Here is a 24,092-nt window from a genome sequence, read left to right on the forward strand (position 1 = left end):
TGCACCATGGTGGTCTTCCTTCTCCCAGTGTGTGTAGGAAGGAGTTTATGCCATCAGCAACATGGGGTAAAGGGATTATGTCCTCAGTGATTTACACTGACCTGCAAACAATTCTGAAAACAGTTTAAAGCTGCTTTCCTTCTAACAAAAATATTGAAAATGTCCACATCTTTTCCTTGTCGAATGTCAGCTTGAATACTTTCCTTATTCTTGCTGGCACAGTAAAGCATCAGCATGTTGCTACTTTGATTTCTCCGTAACAGAAAGAGGTGCAGAAAGAATACAAAAAAATCTCAATCATATTGTACTAAACTATTGTACTTAAAGGCAAAGCCAAACCCTTTCTTATTACAGGCTTTGTAATTACCAAGTGTTGCAGTGGGGATCCTGCAACACGCATATATCAAACCAGGAGTCCCGTGGAAAGGAAATATATATGGACAGACAGATTCTTGCTAGATGTTTCAGAGATGTTTATTTCCCCAGCCGCATGGCCGGGGCTCTGCTGAGGAACTGTTCCAGTCACGGGACCAAGGGTCCTTCTGCCCGCGCAGGGAACACAAACCAACCCATGGGAACGAGGCTGAGCAGGGGCAGGGAAGCCCCGTGTCTGTGCCCTCAGGGCCCCTCTCCCAGGGCTACACGGCAGGGGAGGGACCCCAACACCTCACCCGTTTTATTTTAATAAAAGGAGAATGAAAACAACTGGATAAACATAACAAGAACAGTTTTAAGACAAAACAAGCCACCCTCCTGAGTCTTTAAATGTCCAAACAGATTCTGTGGAACATCTTAGGGCTGACAGAAGGGAGACAGAATTCTCTGAGCATGCTTTGTGGGGAAACTGAGGCAGGAGAGGGTTTAATTTCTTCCCTTCCCCTTTTCATCCCCCACTCGGCATTGGAAAGGGATTTTTGGGGAAACAATTGGCAAAAGCGTGGTTTTGTGAGGGAAACCATGGGTGAAAAAACGGATTGGGAATACACTGGGGGTAATAGGACATAGGGTAAAAGGGAAAGGTGGGATTAGGAAAGGGAGACTGTAGGGGGGACTTACAATGGAGATATTGTCTAACATGACTACGATTTTTTGCATATATACTGCCTTTTACAGGAACACCATCAGGCCCAGTGACCTGCGATGCTTGTAACCCTTTTCTACCTCGTATAATTTTGAATTCCACGACTTCTCCATCTCCCAAGCTGGGGATGCATTTTTCAGGGTTATTCTTTTTAATAGCAGTTCTATGCACGAATACGTCTTGCTGGTTGTCACACCTTGTTATAAAACCATAATTTTGCTTAACATTATACCATTTTACTATCCCTAAGGTCTTAGTTACTATGATCTTTTCCTTTTTCCGAGTGGCTGCTGTTTTCTGTCTCGCTGCGTCTTTGCTCTCTCCTTCGGTCGCTCCCATGTTGGAATTGTCAGAGCTGCTGGTGCCTGCGCGCTCTTCCCGGGGTCGCGTTCGGGGCTGTGCGGGCCGGGCCGGGCCGCGCCGCTCAGTTCTCCGTGCGTCGCCTCCTCTGGTCGCAGTTTCGCTGCCGATGCCGGGCGCTGCATCCACGTCTCGGCCGGGCCCCCGAGCGACGACCCCTCCGCGCCCTGCTCCAGCGCGCGTCTCGGCTGGGCGTGGCTCCGTTCCACCGCCACCGCCGCCTGCTGCTGCCCGCACGCCGCCCCTCTCGGTCGGGCGTTCCCGGGGCTCGCTCCACCACGCGCTGCACAGGGCCGGGCAGACACTGCCGGGTCCCGCCGCTCCCCGCTCCACCACCGACACTGCGGCTCGCGTGGCTCCGCCCGCACGCGGGAACTGCCTCGCTGCTGCTCGCAGAGCGCTCGGTGCACGTGGCCTGGGCCGCACGGTCCCTGCGCCAGGCTTCCCTTCGCCAAGACACAGCTGACATTGCTCAACAGTCTCGGTAACTAAATAATATTCACGAAAATATTCTTCCATCGGCATATATTTTGACTCCAGTATTAACTGTGTCCAAACGGTTTTCCAAAAGCCCTTGGTAAGAATTAAATCCCAAGAAACATAGAAAAAGTTCTTAAACAACCATGCCAGGAAGTGTTTCAGTTCTTTTTGAGCTTGAATCAAGCTAAAATTTACAAATCGTTGTTCAAGAATCATTTTAAGTTTAAGATAAATGTCCATATGCGGCTCTGAGAGCCAAGAGTCTTCCCACGGTTCCTCCATAGTTTAGATATGGAATAGCAAAGCAAAACCAAGAAGAGGAATCCAAAGTTTCCAGGGTTTACTCACACAAATCAGTCGCTTAGGGGTCGGGGATCGTTCTGCTCTCAATTCTCCACCATTTGTTGCAGTGGGGATCCTGCAACACGCATATATCAAACCAGGAGTCCCGTGGAAAGGAAATATATATGGACAGACAGATTCTTGATAGCTGTTTCAGAGAGATGTTTATTTCTCCAGCCGCATGGCCGGAGCTCTGCCGAGGAACTGTTCCAGTCACCGGACCAAGGGTCCTTCTGCCCGCGCAGGGAACACAAACCAACCAATGGGAACGAGGCTGAGCAGGGGCAGGGAAGCCCCGTGTCTGTGCCCTCAGGGCCCCTCTCCCAGGGCTACACGGCAGGGGAGGGACCCCAACAACCAAGCAGTAATACAGCCTTGTTTTTCTCATGTTCATTTTGTGAGAAAGCAGAGTTTCTCTCAGGAATTACCTGCATGATTATCAAGATGCAAAAACTGAAATCAAAATTAAAGCAGAGTATTTAATTTTTTTTTTTAATCCCTTTAGAATTTATCTGCAAAAGAAACAAAATTTGTAAAGATCTTACTCCTCAGAAGTGTCAAAGTGCCTCTTGTTCGATCTGCCCATTTGGGATGGGGAGTGGGACAGAAACGGAAAGCAGAAAATTTGAAAGAATCCCACTAGGAGATCATCTCCCATATGAGAAGCCAAGCCCATAATTTGCATTACCTACCTTGCTCTACTGTCTGCACACTCAGACTATGTCTAGACAATTCTTTTGTAAGTATCAGCCTTTATATGCTGATATTAGGAACAGGAGCCATGCATGAATTACTTAAAGTCTTAAATGCATCCCTACCTGTGGAGAGAGGGAGGGAGGGCAGAAATACCCTCTGTGTCTAGGTGTGTGTATATATGTACCCAGACATGTGTCTGTGTGTCCGTGTGCGTGTGTATATACACGGGTTTATTAAAAAAGCACAGAGGAAGTTACTACAGATACTGATACAATTCATTGTGCTCTTTGTGAAGAACTGTCAAATAACAGATGTTTCTTTGGACTTTCTGACAGCTTCTACCCATTGCAACTGAATTATAGAATTAGCTAATAGTGGAACTGTACTGGTACGTGTACACCATGTACCAACATGAAGGCTATCACAACAATTCCAAGATAAATATATATTAATATACTATCTAAATTTTGCTTTTTTTTATTTGATTGAAGGTAATTTTCTGTACAAAGTCCAACAACTCCACAGAAGCAGCAAGCTCTCTGTATCCCTGAAATTCAACTTAGACTGCAGGTTAAGGGGATATTCAGCGAAGTTTTCTCCCTTGTTTGTACTTACATGAAAACCATGTTTTAGTGGATGTTTGTATGAGATTTTAAGGAAGGAGGAAAAGAAAATAAACTTTTCAAACATTTAATGTCAAACTCTTTTTACTATATTGCAACAATGAGTTCATCCAGGAGTAAGAGTAAGTTTGAAAAAAAAATTAAAAATTTAACAGGCCATTTGGAAAGAAATGCAACAGGATGTCAGTGAAATATGGATTTAAAAGGCAGAAGTGGCATCAGATAGCAAACCTGTATGCTTGGGCCTAAAGTGCTGCATTTCTGCTGTCCAGACAGAGCAGGACTGGGATTAAGGTGAACTCACATGAGCTTCACAGCTCAAAATCCCCAAAAACACACTCAAGAACCTGGTCCTCAAGGGAAAGGCAGCAATTCAGAAGTATCAGCTCCTAGTCTTTCAGATTCCCAGCTGCAAAATTGTATCAATCACACCACCAAATATGGAAAACAAAAACATTGCATAAGAAGAGATGAATTCCATCTCTTGAATTCCCACAGTCTAACTAAGAGACAGGCAAAGAAAAAAGCAAATTATGATCACAGCACAGCTGCCTAATTTAAGTGGCAGTACATTACATATTTGCAGACCATTGGAATACTATTCTATCTGGCTATTGTAAAAATTCTAGCATATCAGAAATCCATTAGCAGTGATGTTCTGGCAAACCACCAAAGAGAAATACATCCTCTTATAGCAAAAAAGAAATGAAGATCAAAGAATGATTATGGATAAATACAGGCTAAAGATCAGCGAGCAAGCTCAGAAAATACATTGTAATGCAAGATTTAACTATTCTTCCAAAAAGAGAAGGACAAAAGAAACCATCTGACTTTGTACCAAAGCAAAGGCTGTGCACATATAAATTAAAAGTTCCAGCCATCGTTTTTCATTAACACTGGAAATGTATTTATATTAATCTCTTTAGCTGGTCTTGGCAGCTTCGTTACAGTATCATATTCTGCTTGATCTTGCTGTTTCTCTGCAGCTTCACGTTTCGTTATTGCCACTTACTGAGGAGCAGCTTTCTGGAGTGAAGTACAATATACTAAATTTATTCCTGGGTTAATTTCTAGGAAGTTTCCTCTGTAATCAAATTGGCCACCTGACATAGGCAGAAATGCATTGATAATCTGATGACTTTGGATGGATTGCTGTCTCTCAAGTCATTGGGAGAATTCCCTTGCTTTTATAATTAAGCAAAAACAGAGGTGATGCTAAAACATATGGCTACAAACCCAAAAGTCCCTTCAATGATAGGTAGAAATATCTGTCCCTTTAGGAAGCAGAGCTGCATCAGAATTTCCTTACCTCTTTGCTCTGAAAACATGCATAATTCTATTATAGAAATATTACATCAAGATCATTTTTTCTCTTTTCCCCCATCAAAACTTCATTGAATACTATCTAAATTTGACAGAGCAAATGAAAAGTGTGATTCATTATAAGAGCAATAATAAGCAGTGAGACAATTGTAACCCTATTGACGCCACCAAGGCTGTCTCTGTGAAAGGAAGGTTGAATGGGTGCCACACAGAATTACCACATTTACAGTCAGAAAGGGCACAGTTTTGCTCTATCTGAACTGTTTGGTAGAGAGAAAAATTTTAAGATAGTTAGTTATCTCTACCATCATTTAGTCTCAGAACTCTCACTATGGTATATTTGATAACACGCAACCAAGAGCCTAAAGTGTCATGTCCTTTGGACATGAATGCTTTAATGTTGTTCTTCTGAAGCAAATTTCACATCTTTGATATTTAGGCCAGCCTTTAGTATGTCATCAGGAGGGGTTTTACTTTGGGAGATGGGTACAGCCCATATATTTGCAATTCTTCCTGTACCTTTATACCCTCCCCAACAGATTCTTCAGCAAGAACAAGGAGATTTGATATGAGGCAAACAACACTGGATAAAAAAAAAATCAGCTATTAAAAAGCTAGATTTTAAGTCATTTCATTTCTCTGGAGAAAGAAGGGAAGAAGATCAAGAGAAAATTTTTTTTTCTTGTCAAATGACCTTTTACATCTCAAAAAAGGGCAGAAGCCCAATTTAGAAGAAATATGTCTTTGTAGGTCATCTTTAATAAAAGTAAACGATGATTCTTCTTCATCATCTCACTGTATATCACACTAGATGACAGCATTTTATTTCCTTTGGGATGCTAGAAATAAAGTAAATGGAACAGAATAAGGACACAAGATAAATACTCTTTTAACATTGTTTTGTCTTTTTTTTTTTTTTTTTAAGAAATAGAGGTATTATCAAACAACCAGTACTTCAGTTAATCGGTAAAGGGATCTTTTTTGGCTTACATGAATTTATTTTTATTTCACAGTAATACAAGCAGATTCCATAATCCTTCATTAGAATACTTGAAAAGAAAGAGAAAAGCTAAAACAGAGTTCTTTTGATAAGGTGTACAAGTAATGTATCTTTCACGTCTTCATTTATCTACTACTATTTCATGATACAACTTGAGCAATAAAGAACTAAAACCAAATAGGAAGCAATTAGATATTTGAAGAATTTTAAAGACATAGTGAATTCTGTTCAAACCAGAAGATTATTTAAAAGGAAAATATGATTATAATATAATTGGAAGAACAGAGAAATAGATGGGCCCTTACAGAAGAATTACAGTAGCAATGAATCACAAACTGTTAAGTTCAAAGGCCTGCAAAGTATCAAGAGTACAGGGGTTCGAATTGAGAGAGTATCAAGCTATAGCCAAGCCAACCCTCACTTATAGTACATAAACAAAGTATCTTTTGGTCCTGCCGAAGAAGGGAGAGGCTTACCAGTGGAATATTTGTCTATCACAATCCAGTCTACAATTCCAATGCATCCTCCAGGGTGAAAACCCTGTGACAAAAGGCCATGCCCCTGACTCAGCCCAGCGAGCTGCTGGGAGCAGTGGTACCAGTGGGACAGGACACAACCCCAGTGGGTGAGGGGAGCTTCTGGCTTCCTCAGCCACAGCACCCCCGGGAAACAAGGCAATGGGCAGGATCAGTATTTCCTGCCAGATTTGCATTTGATAATTGGTGCTTTGGGATTTGAAAACCTGATTTTTGTGCATGTTTTGGAAGAGGAAAGAAGTCTACCCACATACAGGGGTTATTACGCTGGGGTTAGTACCTGCTGCTTCTCATGCTAATACAGCCAGGGAGAAAATCGGAGCGCTGTGTGCGAAGCCTTTCAAACCAAAGTGGAGAATTTGATTTGTTTGTGGTTTTCTTCAAGGAAACTCTTTCTGCACTAAGGTGACACAATTGTCTCCAAATGCATTTTTACCCACTAGGAGGTCCCAACCAAAGGCAAACAATTACATTAAAGACCAGGCCACACAGAATGTCTGGCAAAAGAAGCCTGTTTCCAGCCACTGAGTGAGGAAACATGGGCACACCCATCTGGAATCTTACTAGCAAAACACATTAAAAAATGCTATATAAATTTCACACAACCACACAAAGAAATAGCTGTAGGCTTCAAAGATGCACCCTACACCTGTAATAGATACTGCAAAGAAAGCAAACAAGTCCAATGCTTAGGTACAGGAGAGTTGTGTGTGCAAGCTGAGCACTGTTATTTGCTGGCTAAGATGTTCCGTATGTTAACAACATATTGTTTTAGTACCACCTGTTGATTTAGTTTCTGGACTAAAAACACATTTCTTAAGAAGAACCATGATCCTGAGTAGAAAAGGGTTGAACAACCTATTCCTCATATAATCATTTTACAGAATTAAAGACCATGAGTTTGTATGCTGATGGTTTTCCAGCCATCCATTAGGTCTTCCAATTCCCCACCAGAAAGTGTAATAATTTTTACTATTTTCATTCTTCATATCTTCATTCCTAGCTCCATGCATCCCTTGACTCCTTGTCTAGAAAAGTAAATTCCAATTCATTTCACTGCTTAGCTGAGGAAAGTATTTAAGCCCTGAGCTAAAAGTCCTCCAGCACTTCCTCTGTTTCTGTAAGTGCTATTTTTACAGAAGGTTATGATGCCAAAGGAGTTCTCAAGGAGAAAGTAAAAAACAGGGCAGAGTGGCTGGACAACACTAGTAGAGGCATATGAAGAGAACTGTATCAGCAGGAAGGCTGCTGACTCAGGGAAGAGACGCCCTATAAATGATAGCAGAGAAAATACCTGCTATTCACATTCCACTTCATGCATTTTCCTCTTTACTACCCTCTTCCTGTGTTTGACTGCCTACTATTTATAAGTACCAATTCACAGGACAGTAGTAGAGTTGTAGCCACAGTGGTCTGAGAATCTAAGTGGCAGAACACAAGTAAGAAAAAATAATTGCTCCTATTAGACCAACTTGTATGGCTGCTACTTGCTTTTGTAAACACAAAAGCTATTCTAGATATTAAACCATAACCAAATAAAGAAATAGTTGGAAAGGACAAGGGTTTGTTTTGTATTATTTACAGATGTGGCAGTAATTTAAATACAAACCAAACATTCATGTAAAAACTCTGGTGCTTAAACTAGTATTGGCATATATACTTCCATTTCAACAGTAAATCGAGAAATTGCACTTTGACTATCATAGCCCCTTTTACAGGCTAAATCAAAAATATAATTTTTCTTTTAAAATCTCTCACAATGGCTAAAGGTTACTCGACTGTTAAAGTTACTGTCACTTGGAGATACTTGACACATAGAAGATAAATTCATAGGTGCTGAAATATTGATTCTTTCTCTAGTTTGAGCCATTTTACTTAAAACACACTAAATATAGCACATGACTGATCTGTATATATGAGGTATCTCTGTATATGTGTGTATAAAACATATTTCTCCTAAATGACCTGGTAATCTAAGGTATATCATCAAGGAAGAAAAACATTATGCTAATAGAATGATAATATCTCTCCAGGATAATTAATCTTTTTTTTTTTCCTACACAAACACACACTCGCAAATATACACTATACATTCTCTATAATTATTATTGTGTCAAAAAAATTCAGACCGTGGAAAGGCTATTTACTTAGTGCTGATAATTCCATATGTTTTAATTACTCTATTCTAAACCAACAAACAGTGCTTCCAGTAAATGCAATTGCCTAAACACAATAAAATACTCTTTATCACATCCACTGAGAGGAAAACGAAGGAATGGCCTTTTCAGAAACCTTTTTAATGGGCCAGGGAAGTACTTTATGAGGGGATGCACAGTGACACACTTGGAAATAACATGTAAATTAAACAAATTACCTTTTGTTCTCATTTTAACCAGGATGTCAATAAAGCACTCACAGGAATTTCACAGACATCACTTAAACTGCTCATATCCAGCTAAAATCAGCAGCAAAACCTGTGTTGATTTCAACAGCATTTACCAGTAGCTGGTACTAAATCAACGAATCTATTCACAATAATAGAGAAATAATGGGTAACAGAAATTTGTTAAACTAAAACTAAATTGTAATATGAAAAATGTCATTGCGTTATCAAAAGCAATTTACCCTTTCAAGAAATGTTTTAAGCATAATAGAATAGCATACAAAACAAATTGAATGAAGGTAGGAAACTTACTGATAATCAACATAGGTTTATTAAAAAATTTTCTTGTCCAAATTAGTCTGGTATTTTTTTGCATGGGATTACAAATTCAAAAGTAATAGTGATTATATAACAAGATTAAAGAACATTGTTCATATTTACTACACAGCCAACTCTAAGGTTAGAAAAAGGAAGTATTAAAAAAAAAAAAAAAAAAGAAAAATTTTTAGGTCCTGGGCAAATTTTGGAAACAATGCAAAGAAGGATTTCAATTAGAAATGTCAAAGCTGTGCTACCACGATACTGACAAAAGGCGGTAGTGAATATACAATTCAGCTAGGACACTGATACACTGAGGAGGTCATCAAAAAGGCACAGAAATTATGAAAGGTCTTAAAAGGTGCTGTTTTATCAGAGATCCAGGAGCTCAAGTTTTTGAATATAACAAAAAGAATCCATATTTTTCATTAAGCATCAAAAAATCTGTAAGTAATTCAGAACCAGTTTGTACAAACTATGTGTTAGCAACAAACAGAATAATTGCCTCCCACAGAACAAAATCGCATTTGAAATTAAGCAGCAGTATCAGCAAGAAAGTGCTTCTCAAGTCTGCATAAGTTTGCACTTCTGACCATAGTAGCTTTTCCATCACAGACTGGGATGGGGATTGACTTCAAAAGAGGGCTGAGAAAGAACAATCCTGTTGGGTCAGCTGGGGTCCTGATCGCAGAGCACGTGATGCAGGTTACTGAACAAGTAATTCAAAGACAGTGCAGGACACAATTCAGTACCTCATTCAGGAGACCTGAATCCAGTCTATCATGATACACAGTAATCAACAACAAATATTACAATTAAATTTTCGGAGCACTCTCATAGGGTGAAAACGTAAGAATCAATTACTAAATACCCAAGTGGGGCTCCTCAACCTGAATGCAGCATGAACAAGGAAACTGAACAGAACTTGAATTCCTTTGATCCCAGTAAATTCCAGCCACTAGTGAGAAAAACTGCAACTGTGTGCAGCCAAGACCATAGCTGGGACGGTAGGGAGGCCCAAAATGGCTCAGAGGAAGAGCTGCTCCTCCTCAGGTTTGACCTGACCATCGCTTACCACACACAGTTACCCAAACAGTTACCAGGCATCAGCACAGAAGTAACGGAGACCAGAAAGCACAGAGCACTTTTAGAGCAGGAAAGGCAGGCGGGTTCTCTCACTCCCCTCCCGTGGGTGACCAGGAGGAGCACGAGACTCACAGGGGCAGCGCAGAGAACGACTCACCAAGATCTACAGGAGTCACTAACAGTGCAAGTGCATTTTTTAAAACGCTTGGAGAAATTAATCCGTTTGAATTCCACAGAGCCAAATGTTTACAATTTAGAGCAAATTTAGGAATATGTTTTTCATTTACAGCTTACATGACACATTGATATTAGTGTTGAAGACCATTTGCCAAAAGAAATTACAGGCAAACTTTCAGCAGTTTGTCTCATGAAAAAGCTGGCACTTGTCTGTCAAGCTGCCTTTTATTTTGCTTCTCTTTTCAGGATTTTTTGATGAAATCTACAATCTGATCCTGTAAGGTTTGCAACACTCTAGTTAAAAGATATTCCTAATAAACATTCCCCACAAGGCTTGAGGAATGCCTGTATCCTTCTCAGCAGAAGCTGCAAAAAACACTCAGTGGTGAAGCAAAACAACTCAATTCCTGGGGTGCCAGGAACCTTCCAATATCACTAACCAGAAATAATTTAAATTAGGATTGACATATACAAAAAATCGATCAATGTTTTCTGAATAAGTTTTTTTGGGGTTGCCTACCTTTTGATAAAATAAGAGAAAAGGGTGTTTATTTTCCACATAGAGAATAGAGTGATTGAAGCTTTTTTAAAAATTGCCTCATATGTAATCTTTCAGCCTTCTGAAAAGTAGTTGATCATGACAACCATCAACTTATACAGTGTGCTGGTATTCCTTCAGGACATGGCCAGGTGCTCAACGGGAACAGATTATGTGTGAGGTTCCTGAAGTGACAGTTTCTGATCACATCTCACCCATCCTACTACTTCTGTATAGATAATCCTCCACTAAACATAGACCAAAGGAATTAAATTTGTGTTGCAAGAAGAGAAAGTAGATGATGGTTTTGCTCCATCCTAGTGGCTGACTGTCACCAGGAAGGACAGAGCAGTCCTGAAGCACTGAATATTAGCTTGAAATCCTTATTTATCCTTGTGATCCTTCAGAGCACTTCCCCATCACCACAAACCTGAAGATCCCAGGCTATCAATGTGTTCACTCAAAAGAAAGGACATGGTCAGGGAGGGCTCTTCTTGTTATGAGAAGCCAAGGCACACACAGGCAGTCAGATGCTTCAGGCAGCTTTCTGAAGGCCAAGCAACTCCTCAGTGTCCACACTGCACCTCAGAAGTAACCACATTTCAAACTCACACTCAAGAAACTTTCTGCTTGTCTCCATGATGGGAGACACCACAGCCTTTATACGAAGGATGATGCTGCAGCATCATCTTTCTTGCCCATCACGGCTTCCACAAAGTGAACCTGGGGTGATCCCCCTGTGTCAGAGCCCGTCCACCCTCCAGACAAGAACAGATACTGTAGTTTTTCTGATTACCCATCCAGCAGCAAGCTACTTCCAAACCCAGCCCATGACCACAGCTTGCTTTGGGCCATCATGGCATCAGGTCTCAGCTGCTTCACTCACAAACAAACATGCCCTGGCCTAGGTGCCCTAAGACAGATCCACGTGAGCAAAAGGGATTCAAAGAGGCTTTTGGAAACGCATCCCATGTCCTGATGAGCTCTGCTGTTTAATCACATAGTTACAACACAAGATGAGAGTGCAAATGGTTGTGTGACTACATTTAAGAAGAAATATTCTGCGTGAAAAAAGAAACAGCCATTTGCTGAGCCACAGATGCCACCACAGCATTAAAAACTTCAAGGGGAAGGAATTAAAAGAAGGAAATGAGGACACACACATTTCATTGCTGTGCGACTCCTGCACAGGTCCATGTCAGTGGCCCGAGCTGGACACATGTGGAGGTGGGAAGGCTGGAGCAGCACCTGCCTGCGCCACTGGCCAGCCCTGGCTCTGCCTGTGCTGGAGGCAGCACTAATCAGGATGGCCACAGAAAACAGCTCCATTAGATGCAGCTCTGAACACAGAAGGATACCAAGGCAACAGACTCATAAACACACTGAAGCCACTAATGCATCCCTAACCTCTGCCTAAGGGATTGAACCTTTTAAAAGTACAGCTGATTCGATCTGAAAGCTCCTTTGTAAATGCTTCAGCCAGTTGAACAGGCAAAAAAAGCTAAAAAGAAACACTGTATCTTAAAAAAAGCTCATTGTAGAGAGACTATGGCAACTCAAGGGAAAAAAGGAGGAAAGAATGGTGATGTATATGGAGAAAATACCACCATCACTGGGAGAAAAAAAAAAGGAAACTACATTGTAATTTTAACAGCTTATTATGACTTTTTATTATCATTCCAGGTTATATTTCAGCGTATTTTACATCTTCATTTAATGTGAACAAATGCACATTCACAACTGGTTGAGACTGAAAATGAGCAAGAAGAAAGCACACAGATTTCAGTGTTAAATTAAACTGCCACACTTTAATGACAGTTGGAAATTTTTTCATTTCCTTCCTTTCACTTGCATTCAAGACTTGCAGAATGCTCCTGTCCTGGGCCTCATTTTTCCTGATGTGTGAAATGTCGGTGTAAGCTCTACTTCCTTATTTTCCTGCCCCACTCCTGTATCTTCCGAGCTGGTTTCACAAAGTGAGCCTTTGGTTACAGGCCACTCTTATGAGAGGTGGCAGAAGAAGGGAAACTTCAACTACACCCCAAGTCAATAGTAGCAAGTGAAGTGAAGAGGTAAAACAGAAAGTATCAGGCAATGGGGGAAGAGAGAAAAGTAGGAGACCATGAACATTTCTGCCAGCCTCAACTGTGAGTGCACAGAAAGTTGACAAGGTAACAGTTATAAAGAAAAAAAAGAAATTTCTGCAGTACCTATGGGAGTGGCAAACTATTGGACATAAATAGTGGACAACTATTCATGATGGAAAAAGATGAGAAAGAAATGCATGATTCTAGAGAACTGAGTGTCTCGGTTTTGAAAGACAGGTGTCTGCTAAGGAAGGCAGAGGCCCCCCTTGAAGTGGCGGATATAACCCCTTTTCCCTCCAAGTTATTATATTTTGAAATCAAGAGCCTTTAGGCGAAGATGTGGGAAATAGGAATAACAGTTCTTTACTATATATATATATATGTATATAACCAGTCAAACAAAACAACAACAACTATGGCAGTAACAGCAATCACAAACCCAGTGCCAGCCTTCTCGGCTGTCAGGCTATTTCCCCTCGGGTGCAGTTCCGCTCGCAGCCGGCAGGGGCGCTGGCGGCTCCCGGTGAGCAGGGCAGGTGCGATGGTTCCCCCGCGGCTGCAGGGGGCGCTCCGGAGCGAGCTCGGGACACACGCGGCGCCGGTGCTCCGGGGATCCCGGGAAGGGATGGGACAAAGGCTTCACAAACCGCTGGGCAGCCGATCCCGGACTCTCAGGAACAGCAGGCTGGAACGGCAGGGACGAACGCAAATCCCGGGTGGCAGACGAGATGTATCCAGATGGGAAAAAAAACCCACGGAGGCCCAGGCAGGCAGGGCGAGCAGGGCTACAGCGTAGCGAAAGCTCGAAGCAGCAGCGGAGCAGGGCAGCCACAGCTCGGCCTCCAGCAGGGCAGGGAAAGCGGCTTTTGGGGTCCCGGCGTTGTTTCCAGCAGGAAGAAAGAACGGCCAAAAAGAAAGAAGCAGCAGCTCCTTTCTCTGCAGCTTCTCTCCCCGGACGCTCAGAGCGAACTCCCCCACACCCAGGTGTAGACAAAGGAGTAGCCAGGTCCGCCCCACTCCCCTTTTGTCTTTCTTAAGTACAGCTATTTGTCCCCTAGCAACATGCATATGGGAGAAAATTCCTTTAACAGAGAAAAAACAGACTAAACTAAAACCCCAACATTATCCACCCCGAATTTTTTCCCATACTAACATGTTACATGAAACTTAACTTTTTTAACCATATAAATCTATGCATTACCCAAATTATATACAAATATACATGCTGATACTGATACAAGTACAGAGCCATGGGTAGTTCACCCTAAAACAAGGTCCCCTTGAGGTAAGCATCGGGTCTCTCCATCCTTTTGCATCACCCACCAGGTGCAACCTGGTCCCTGAGCAAAAACAACCCCACGGATGGGTTTGTCTTTGCTCAAGGCGGACTTTACCCAAACAGTTTTTCCAAGCATACCTCTCATGTGCACCACTGGAACCTTATCCCCGTCTGTTGTTTGTAGGGGTTCAGATTGGGCAGGGCCTGCTCGGCTGGTGGAACCTCGAGTGTTAACTAACCAGGTGGCTCTTGCTAAATGCATCTCCCAGTTTTTGAAAGTCCCCCCACCCAGTGCCTTCAAGGTGGTTTTAAGCAGTCCATTACACCGCTCAACCTTCCCAGCTGCTGGTGCATGGTAAGGGATGTGGTACACCCACTCTATGCCATGTTCTCTAGCCCAGGTGTTATAAGGCTGTTCTTGAAATGAGTCCCATTGTCAGACTCGATTCTCTCAGGGGTGCCATGCCTCCAAAGGACTTGCTTTTCCAGGCCCAGGATGGTGTTCCGGGCAGTAGCGTGAGGCACAGGGTAGGTCTCCAGCCACCCAGTGGTGGCTTCTACCATTGTGAGCACATAGCGCTTGCCTTGGCGGGTTTGAGGCAGTGTGATGTAATCAATCTGCCAGGCCTCCCCATACTTGTATTTGGACCATCGCCCGCCATACCACAGAGGCTTCACCCGCTTGGCCTGCTTGATCGCAGCGCATGTCTCACAATCATGGATAACCTGGGAGATACTGTCCATGGTTAGATCCACCCCTCGGTCTCGTGCCCACTTATAGGTGGCATCTCTGCCCTGATGACCTGAGGCATCATGGGCCCATCGAGCTAGGAACAGTTCTCCTTTATGTTGCCAATCCAAGTCTATCTGGGACACCTCTATTTTCGCAGCCTGATCTACCTGTTTGTTGTTACGATGTTCTTCATTAGCCCGGCTCTTGGGGATGTGAGCATCTACATGACGGACCTTCACGGATAGCTTCTCTACCCGAGTGGCAATGTCTTTCCACTCTTCAGCAGCCCAGATTGGTTTTCCTCTGCGCTGCCAGTTTGCCTTATTCCACCTTTCCAGCCAACCCCACAGAGCATTGGCTACCATCCATGAATCAGTGTAGAGGTAGAGCTTTGGCCACTTCTCTCTTTCAGCTATGTCCAGAGCTAATTGGACAGCTTTGAGCTCAGCAAATTGGCTCGATCCACCTTCTCCTTCAGTAGCCTGTGCAACTTGTCGTGTGGGGCTCCATACAGCGGCTTTCCATTTCCGGCTAGCGCCTACAATTCGGCAGGAACCATCAGTGAAGAGGGCGTATTGTCTTTCACTCTCTGGTAGCTCGTTATATGGTGGGGCTTCTTCGGCACGTGTCACCTGCTCTTCTTCTTCTTCAGAAGATAACCCAAAAGTCTCACCTTCCGGCCAGTTCGTAATTATTTCCAAGATCCCAGGGCGACTTGGGTTTCCAATTCGGGCGCGCTGCGTGATGAGGGCAATCCATTTGCTCCAAGTAGCGTCGGTGGCGTGATGCGTGGAGGGAATCTTTCCTTTGAACATCCACCCCAGCACCGGTAGTCGGGGTGCCAGGAGGAGTTGTGCCTCTGTGCCGATTACTTCTGAGGCAGCCTGGACTCCTTCATAAGCTGCCAGGATTTCCTTCTCTGTGGGAGTGTAGTTGGCTTCAGATCCTCTGTAGCTTCGGCTCCAGAATCCCAGTGGTCGGCCCCGAGTCTCACCAGGCACCTTCTGCCAGAGGCTCCAGGACAGACCCTTGTTCCCGGCTGCAGAGTAGAGCACGTTCTTCACCTCTGGTCCTGTCCTGACTGGGCCAAGGGCTACGGCGTGAGCAATTTCCTGTTTGATCTGGGCGAAGGCCTGCTGCTGTTCAGGGCCCCAGTGGAAATCATTCTTCTTGCGGGTAACCAGGTAGAGAGGACTCACGATCTGGCTGTACTCGGGAATGTGCATCCTCCAGAAACCTATAGCACCTAGGAAAGCTTGTGTTTCCTTCTTGTTGGTCGGCGGAGACATTGCTGTGATCTTATTGATGACCTCAATGGGAATCTGACGTCGTCCATCTTGCCACTTTACTCCCAGGAACTGGATCTCTCGGGCAGGTCCCTTGACCTTGCTCTTCTTGATGGCAAAACCAGCTTGCAGGAGAATTTGAATTATTCTCTCTCCTTTCTCAAACACTTCGGTTGCGGTGTTCCCCCACACAATGATGTCATCAATGTACTGCAGATGTTCTGGAGCCTCACCCTTTTCTAGTGCAGTCTGGATCAGTCCATGACAGATGGTGGGACTGTGCTTCCACCCCTGGGGCAGTCGGTTCCAGGTGTACTGCACGCCCCTCCAGGTGAAGGCAAACTGAGGCCTGCACTCTGCTGCCAGAGGAATGGAGAAAAATGCATTGGCAATGTCAATAGTGGCATACCACTTTGCTGCTTTGGACTCCAGCTCGTACTGGAGCTCTAACATGTCTGGCACGGCAGCGCTCAACGGTGGAGTCACTTCATTCAGGGCACGGTAGTCCACAGTCAATCTCCATTCCCCGTCAGACTTGCGCACAGGCCAGATGGGGCTGTTGAAGGGTGAGTGGGTCTTGCTGACCACCCCTTGACTCTCCAGCTCGCGGATCATCTTGTGGATGGGGATCACAGCATCTCGATTTGTCCGATACTGCCGGCGGTGCACTGTCGAGGTGGCAATTGGCACTCGTTGCTCTTCCACTTTCAGGAGCCCAACTGCAGAAGGATTCTCAGATAGTCCAGGCAGGGTGTTCAATTGCCTAATGCCCTCTGCCTCCACAGCAGCAATCCCAAATGCCCACCTGAGTCCTTTTGGGTCTTTGTAGTAGCCATTCCGGAGGAAGTCTATGCCCAGAATACACGGGGCCTCTGGGCCGGTCACAATCGGATGCTTTTGCCACTCCTTCCCAGTCAGGCTCACCTCAGCTTCCAAAAGGGTCAACTGCTGTGATCCCCCGGTCACCCCAGCGATGGATACAGGTTCTGCCCCCACATGTCCCGATGGCATTAAAGTACACTGTGCTCCAGTATCAACCAATGCATCATATTTTTGTGGCTCTGATGTGCCAGGCCATCGGATCCACACCGTCCAGAAAACTCGGTTCTCCCGTGCCTCTTCCTGGCTAGAGGCAGGGCCCCTCTAGCCCTGGTTATCATTCTTTCCCTGGGCATACATGCTCGAGGTACCTTCAAGGGGATCCGACATATCATCCTCCCTTCTGTAATGCCTGGCAGCTCGGTCACGGGAGGCTGAGGCTACCTTCACCTTAGCGGAACCCCCTCGGTTAGTGCCTCCCTCCTTGAGTTCACGCACCCGCGCTGCCAGGGCAGAGGTGGGTTTCCCATCCCACCTTCTCATGTCTTCCCCATGCTCACACAGGAAAAACCACAGCTCAGCTCGTGGGGTGTACCCTCTCTCTCTCGCAGGGGGACGACGGGCTCTGACTTGGGGGCCTGTGACTCGCACTGGTGCCACGCTGACCCTCCTCATCTCCTCCCTCATCTCCTCCCTCATCTCCTTCATCTCCTCTTTGAGGTCCTGGACCACAGCAGAGACATGAGCTTTTAGCGGGCCATTGATCATGCTGTCATAATGCCTGAGCCTGTTGGCAACAGAGCCCACTGTTTCTCGGGTATTGTCAGCATCAATCGTTGCAATGAAGGTGGTGTATTGTGATGGCCCTAGCCTTGCCAGGTTCCACATCATCTGTCCTGTGCACCTGACCTTATCGGGGTCATTATCATGCTGTCCATCCTTCCCAAAGAGTACCTCTAATATTGCCACCTCTCTTAGCTGTTGGATCCCTTGCTCGAGTGTCTTCCACTGCATTCTATGATGATACTCCTGCATTCTTTCTTTGTGAATGAACCTTTCTCTCACACTCATTAAGAGCCGCTCCCAAAGAGAGAGAGGCCCTGGCTCCCTCACAAATATCTGGTCCACACCTGGGTCCTGGGTCAACGATCCCAGATACCTTGCCTCACCACTATCCAGTTGCACACTTGTGCCCATAAGGTCCCAAACCCGAAGCAGCCAGGTGGTATAAGGCTCACGCCCCCTTCGCACAATGTCGTTTCGCATAGCACGGAGACTGTCGTGCGACAGGGACTCAGTGATGACTTCTGGCTCTGGCTCTCCTGCTGGTTGTGAGGGCCCTGGTTGCCCATCATCATTAACCGGTCGTACTGATTTGGTCTTATACTTCCTCCTTTGCACAGGGGCGACTGCTGCTGGCTGTGGTTGTCCTTGTGGTTCAGCTGAAGCCTGGATGGTTGTAACATCTGTGGGTTCCACTGCTGCACCATCGGACTCACCCTCTTTGGGGCAGGGAGAGGGTTTTTCACTAGCTGAGGAGGTGTATTCCCTTAGCAATTGGCATATCTCCTGGCGCACCTGGCCCATCTCCTGGCACATCTCCTTGCGCACCTGGCCCATCTCCTGGCACATCTCCTGCGCACCTGGCCCATCTCCTGGCATATCTCCTGGCGCACCTGACCCATCTCCTGGCATATCCCCTGGCGCACCTGACCCATCTCTTGGCACATCTCCTGCATCCCTTTTGCCAGTACCCCCACCCAGTTTGGGTAGTCCATTTCTGAGGTGGACTGTTGGGCAGTATCAGTCTGTGGGGCGGGATCTCTAGTGTCTGGGGCTGTGGCAGGCTCTGGCTCTGGGGTAGGATCTCTAGTGTCTGGGGCCGTGTCAGGCTCTGGGGCAGGATCAGGCTCTGGGGTAGGAACTCTACTCTCAGGGGCCATGTCAGGTTCTGGGGCAGGATCAGGCTCTGGGGTAGGATCTCTAGTCTCTGGGGCTGGTGTCCAGGTAGATATCCAAGCCAATCTCAACTTATCCTTGAATGCTAAATAGAGTAGGCCTATCAGCAGCAGATGGTTAGTATTCAGAGGGAATTTAAACCCTTCGAAAATTGATGGGGTGGGCCCAAAGAACTGGTTGAGGGGTTGGGAGAAAACTTCCCCTGGTGTCATTTCCTCACAGAAGGTACCATTGTTAACATAACCCCAAAAAACATGTGCTCAGTGTGTGATAGCTGTTTATCCATGTGCCCACATTCCGGAGGAAGTTAAAAACCCATGAATTCCTCACCTTCTCGACCCATAACGCAAGCTGGATAACAGCAATGGTAGCCTTAGTCAGAGGACCCATATTCAAGTAAGGAGCTGCAAAGGGGAAGAATATAGCCACGGCTACATGCCACCCGAACCAGGGTAAACTAGACCACATAGTGCTGCCTAACAAGGTTCCAATATCCAGCACACAAAATAAAGTTATCGAGGAACTGTTATTCCTTTTTCACCTCTATCTCTTAATGCCCTTAGGCCCCACGTTGGGCGCCAAGATCTGTCTCGGTTTTGAAAGACAGGTGTCTGCTAAGGAAGGCAGAGGCCCCCCTTGAAGTGGCGGATATAACCCCTTTTCCCTCCAAGTTATTATATTTTGAAATCAAGAGCCTTTAGGCGAAGATGTGGGAAATAGGAATAACAGTTCTTTACTATATATATATATATGTATATAACCAGTCAAACAAAACAACAACAACTATGGCAGTAACAGCAATCACAAACCCAGTGCCAGCCTTCTCGGCTGTCAGGCTATTTCCCCTCGGGTGCAGTTCCGCTCGCAGCCGGCAGGGGCGCTGGCGGCTCCCGGTGAGCAGGGCAGGTGCGATGGTTCCCCCGCGGCTGCAGGGGGCGCTCCGGAGCGAGCTCGGGACACACGCGGCGCCGGTGCTCCGGGGATCCCGGGAAGGGATGGGACAAAGGCTTCACAAACCGCTGGGCAGCCGATCCCGGACTCTCAGGAACAAGCAGGCTGGAACGGCAGGGACGAACGCAAATCCCGGGTGGCAGACGAGATGTATCCAGATGGGAAAAAAAACCCACGGAGGCCCAGGCAGGCAGGGCGAGCAGGGCTACAGCGTAGCGAAAGCTCGAAGCAGCAGCGGAGCAGGGCAGCCACAGCTCGGTCTCCAGCAGGGCAGGGAAAGCGGCTTTTGGGGTCCCGGCGTTGTTTCCAGCAGGAAGAAAGAACGGCCAAAAAGAAAGAAGCAGCAGCTCCTTTCTCTGCAGCTTCTCTCTCCAGACGCTCAGAGCGAACTGACCCCACACCCAGGTGTAGACAAAGGAGTAGCCAGGCCCGCCCCACTCCCCTTTTTGTCTTTCTTAAGTACAGCTATTTGTCCCCTAGCAACATGCATATGGGAGAAAATTCCTTTAACAGAGAAAAAACAGACTAAACTAAAACCCCAACAACTGAGTAAGAACAGAGATGGAATATCACACAAATACAACAGAATCTAAAATTAAATATGGTATACAACAGGAATATGTATAAAATAGCACAGGCAAATGCAGCAGAGGGAACAGAGAATCTGACGGATAAAAAGATAGATTTGAAAAGAATAGAGAAAATAACACCCACATGGAAAGGAGCAAAAGAAGAAAAAATATTTGCAGACAAACATCTGTAGTCATGAGCATATTTTAAGTTCTGATTTTTTTTTAAGCTCCCTGTTTGCGACTCTCATTTTAACTTCGATCTTTCTTCCTCCATAAATCAGGGAACCATAAGGGAGAATGAACACTTTCACTGTGACTGACCACTACTGATACTGTAACTACAGACAATGCTCAGATATATTCAGACACACTAAGCTTTACACAACATGGAGACTGCAAGGAAGGAGACTGACATACACATGGAGTGTCTCTCCTTTCTGATAATCTATGTATTTTAAATTATTTCTCCCCCTCTCTCCCCCATACCTCCTTTAACATTTCTCAAATGTGTATTACATGTAAGAGCTGACTTAACCACCAGGGCCTGCTTCAGCATGCTTTAGATATTAGCAGAGATTCAGTTATGAATAATAAACTGGTATTTTTTATAAAGGATACCTAAAATCTTAAACCTTGTTGCATACAAGAATTTAACTACTTTTCAACTACAGAGCTACTGTGGTCTAAATATACATACAGAATATAATATGGAGAATAAGAACTGCAAAAGAAAAAATATTTACAACCTTTTGAATGAAATATTTTTTCACAGGAATGATAATTAAAAATACATTTTAAATGTTGCTCTGGTATACCTGGCCCTCTTTTTATTTGATGATCTGCAAATGATACTTCAGAGGTAGTTTAAAAGTTGATTTAGTTATCATGATAGAAGCCAAACATCTTGATTTCCTTGCACCCTTCTTCTTTTTAATTTGCACAATTTGTGATAGAACTTCTTTCATATTACAAAAAGTGTAGCTCTTCAAGAGAAGTTAATATTAAGTTGGATTCTGGCACTCTTAAGAACAATAAGAAAGCATTTTGACAGTCTTACCATACACATACTTGTGCAGTATCACCAAAGACAATAAAGGAATGACATAAGAATAGCACTCAGCTCAAAACAGATAAAATGTTAAACCTATGTTTGTCTGTCATTGTGCATTTGTGCATAAACAAAAAAATCTACCTACAAGTTTCCTTAACATACAAAACTGCAGCTCATAAAATCAAAGCCTTAACTTCTCTTTTCATAGACCATTAGTAAATGTTTTTACTTTTTTTAAGATGACATGGAATTTATACTGTAAGGACAATACTGATCTTTTAGAAACTAACTGTGACCACACCATTAACCTGCCAAATTAAAACAGGATTGTGCAGTCTACTCTCAGAGTAAAGTATAAATACATATACAAAATTTCTACTTCCAAGAAGCATTTCAGTGTTGAGGATTTGGTACTCTTCGACAGAAAATTTTTCCTCTATAACTGTTTTAAAATACATTTGTTACAAAACCTTACTTCAAAAACAACCTCTTTCCTTCTTCTTCCACAGCACAGTGTCTCCACTGTCTGTAACCATCACTGATTCATATGTGCTTTTAACTAATGTCAGTGCATGTAAAGAAATTGCCACTGTTTCGTTTACAGGTGAAAAAAATAACCTGAAATTTGAGTGGGTGTCCTTGCAACCTAAATGGTTCATCTTTACAGCAGAAAAACTTGCAGCAACTGCATGCAAACTCTTACACCAAACCACAAAACATTGTACTCAACTATTAGGAGCTGAATTACTTAAAACACTTTGATTTACTATATTACTTATTCTCTCTTCAGAACAGAAAACCAAATGAACTCCTATTTTAAAAGAGCTGTGCTAAAAGACTACTTCAAAAACTCATTACTGAAAGCCGCACACCAGATTTCACTGTAAGTTTACTATTAGTCAATCTTTCTTCGTGGGCTGAAGTTCACAGTGCTACTGCCTTATAATGCTTCTCTTGTTCCAAAAGGCTGTAAACGCATCTGGAGAAACTTCATTCCCAACTATTTGTTTTTTGAGTATTAGCTGTTGTGCAGTAGATGTATCTTCAGTACTTTATCCTTGGTTATCAAAATGCTCAGAGCTACCAGTTTTTGGCAAATCCACCTTTTAATATCCAGGGAGGCTCTGTGTGAGTATAGTAATTTGCCTTTACAGTAAACAGGCAGAAGCAAGGTCATACCTGGAGTGCTGTGTCCAGTTCTGGGCTCCTCAGAGCAAGAGAGACCTAGAGCTCCTGAAGCAAGTCCAGCAGAAGACAACAAAGATGATTAAAGGACTGGAGCATCTCTCTTAGGAGGAAAGGCTGAGGGAGCTGAGCCAGTTCAGCCTCGAGAAGAGACAACTGAGAGGGACCTCACTAATGTCTATAAGTATCTGAAGGGAGGGTGCCCAGAGGATGGACCAGGCTCTTCTCAGTGGTGCCAGGCAACAGGACACGAGGCAACAGACAGAAACTGAAGTACAGGAAATTGCACCTAAATATGAGGAAGAACTTCTTTACTGTACAGGTGACCGTGCACTGGAACAGATTGTCCAGAGAGGGTGTGGAGTCTCCCTCACTGGAGATATTCAAGAACCATCTGGACACAATCCTGCGCCATGTGCTCTAGGATAGCCTTGCCTGAGCAGGGAGGTTGGACCAGATGACCCACTGTGGCCCCTTCCAATCTGAACCACTCTGTGATTCTGTGAAATGAAATTATGCTACTAAAAGGTTAGTTATACTGGAATAGCTACCAAGTAGTAAAAATGGGAATATCAAAGCCTACAATGCTACTCAAGAAAGTAACAGAAGAACCTAAAATATACTACTACAAATGAACTCAATACCTTAAACAGTATTTTTGCTATAATACAGCCTCTAAAAACTCCACTGGAAAATTCCATTTCACAGGCACCAGGTCTTGGACAAACATAGAGTAAGATACAGTCATTACTTACTGGTTTAGTGTCACATCTAAGATGAAAGATGATCCAAAAGCATCAACCTGGAAGCTGGCTCGAGCAATGTGGGTAGACTGCAATATGGAAAAGACTGGAATTACTATTAAGTCATGGCAAAACCTATTGTACTGGTTTGAGAATGCAACAAAATACACACACTAAGTAAAAATATGTCATTAACCAAATAAAATTGCATTGAAACAGACAAAGCAGTGTATGATCATGAATAAAAGATCGGTTTTCTGAATCTATGAGACTTATTCAAGAATTCCCAACAACACAATCTGTGACTCAGATAACCCCCCTATCTTAACCCACCTACACCATAGGAAGCAGCTCTTCAAACTCCCATCCTGGCAAAACAGAGCAAAGAGAAGTGAGACCTCCCCTGGCTCACATGTTTCTTACACTGACCCTGGACACAGACCAGAGAGAACAGCCGAGACATTACTGGCTTGGTCAGACAACT

General features: G+C 44.2%; 1 protein-coding gene across 1 annotated transcript in view; it reads right to left on the minus strand.

The window, feature by feature from the left end:
• The window catches only part of ADAM22 (ADAM metallopeptidase domain 22), a 138,663-nt gene that overhangs the window by 98,377 nt on the left and 16,194 nt on the right, over window positions 1-24,092 (minus strand). The window contains 1 exon segment of the mRNA XM_032113010.1: window positions 23,621-23,697. Coding sequence (XP_031968901.1) covers window positions 23,621-23,697 — 77 coding nt within the window.

The sequence above is a fragment of the Corvus moneduloides genome, chromosome 1 (assembly GCF_009650955.1).
Source record: "Corvus moneduloides isolate bCorMon1 chromosome 1, bCorMon1.pri, whole genome shotgun sequence".
NCBI classification, from domain to species: domain Eukaryota; kingdom Metazoa; phylum Chordata; class Aves; order Passeriformes; family Corvidae; genus Corvus; species Corvus moneduloides.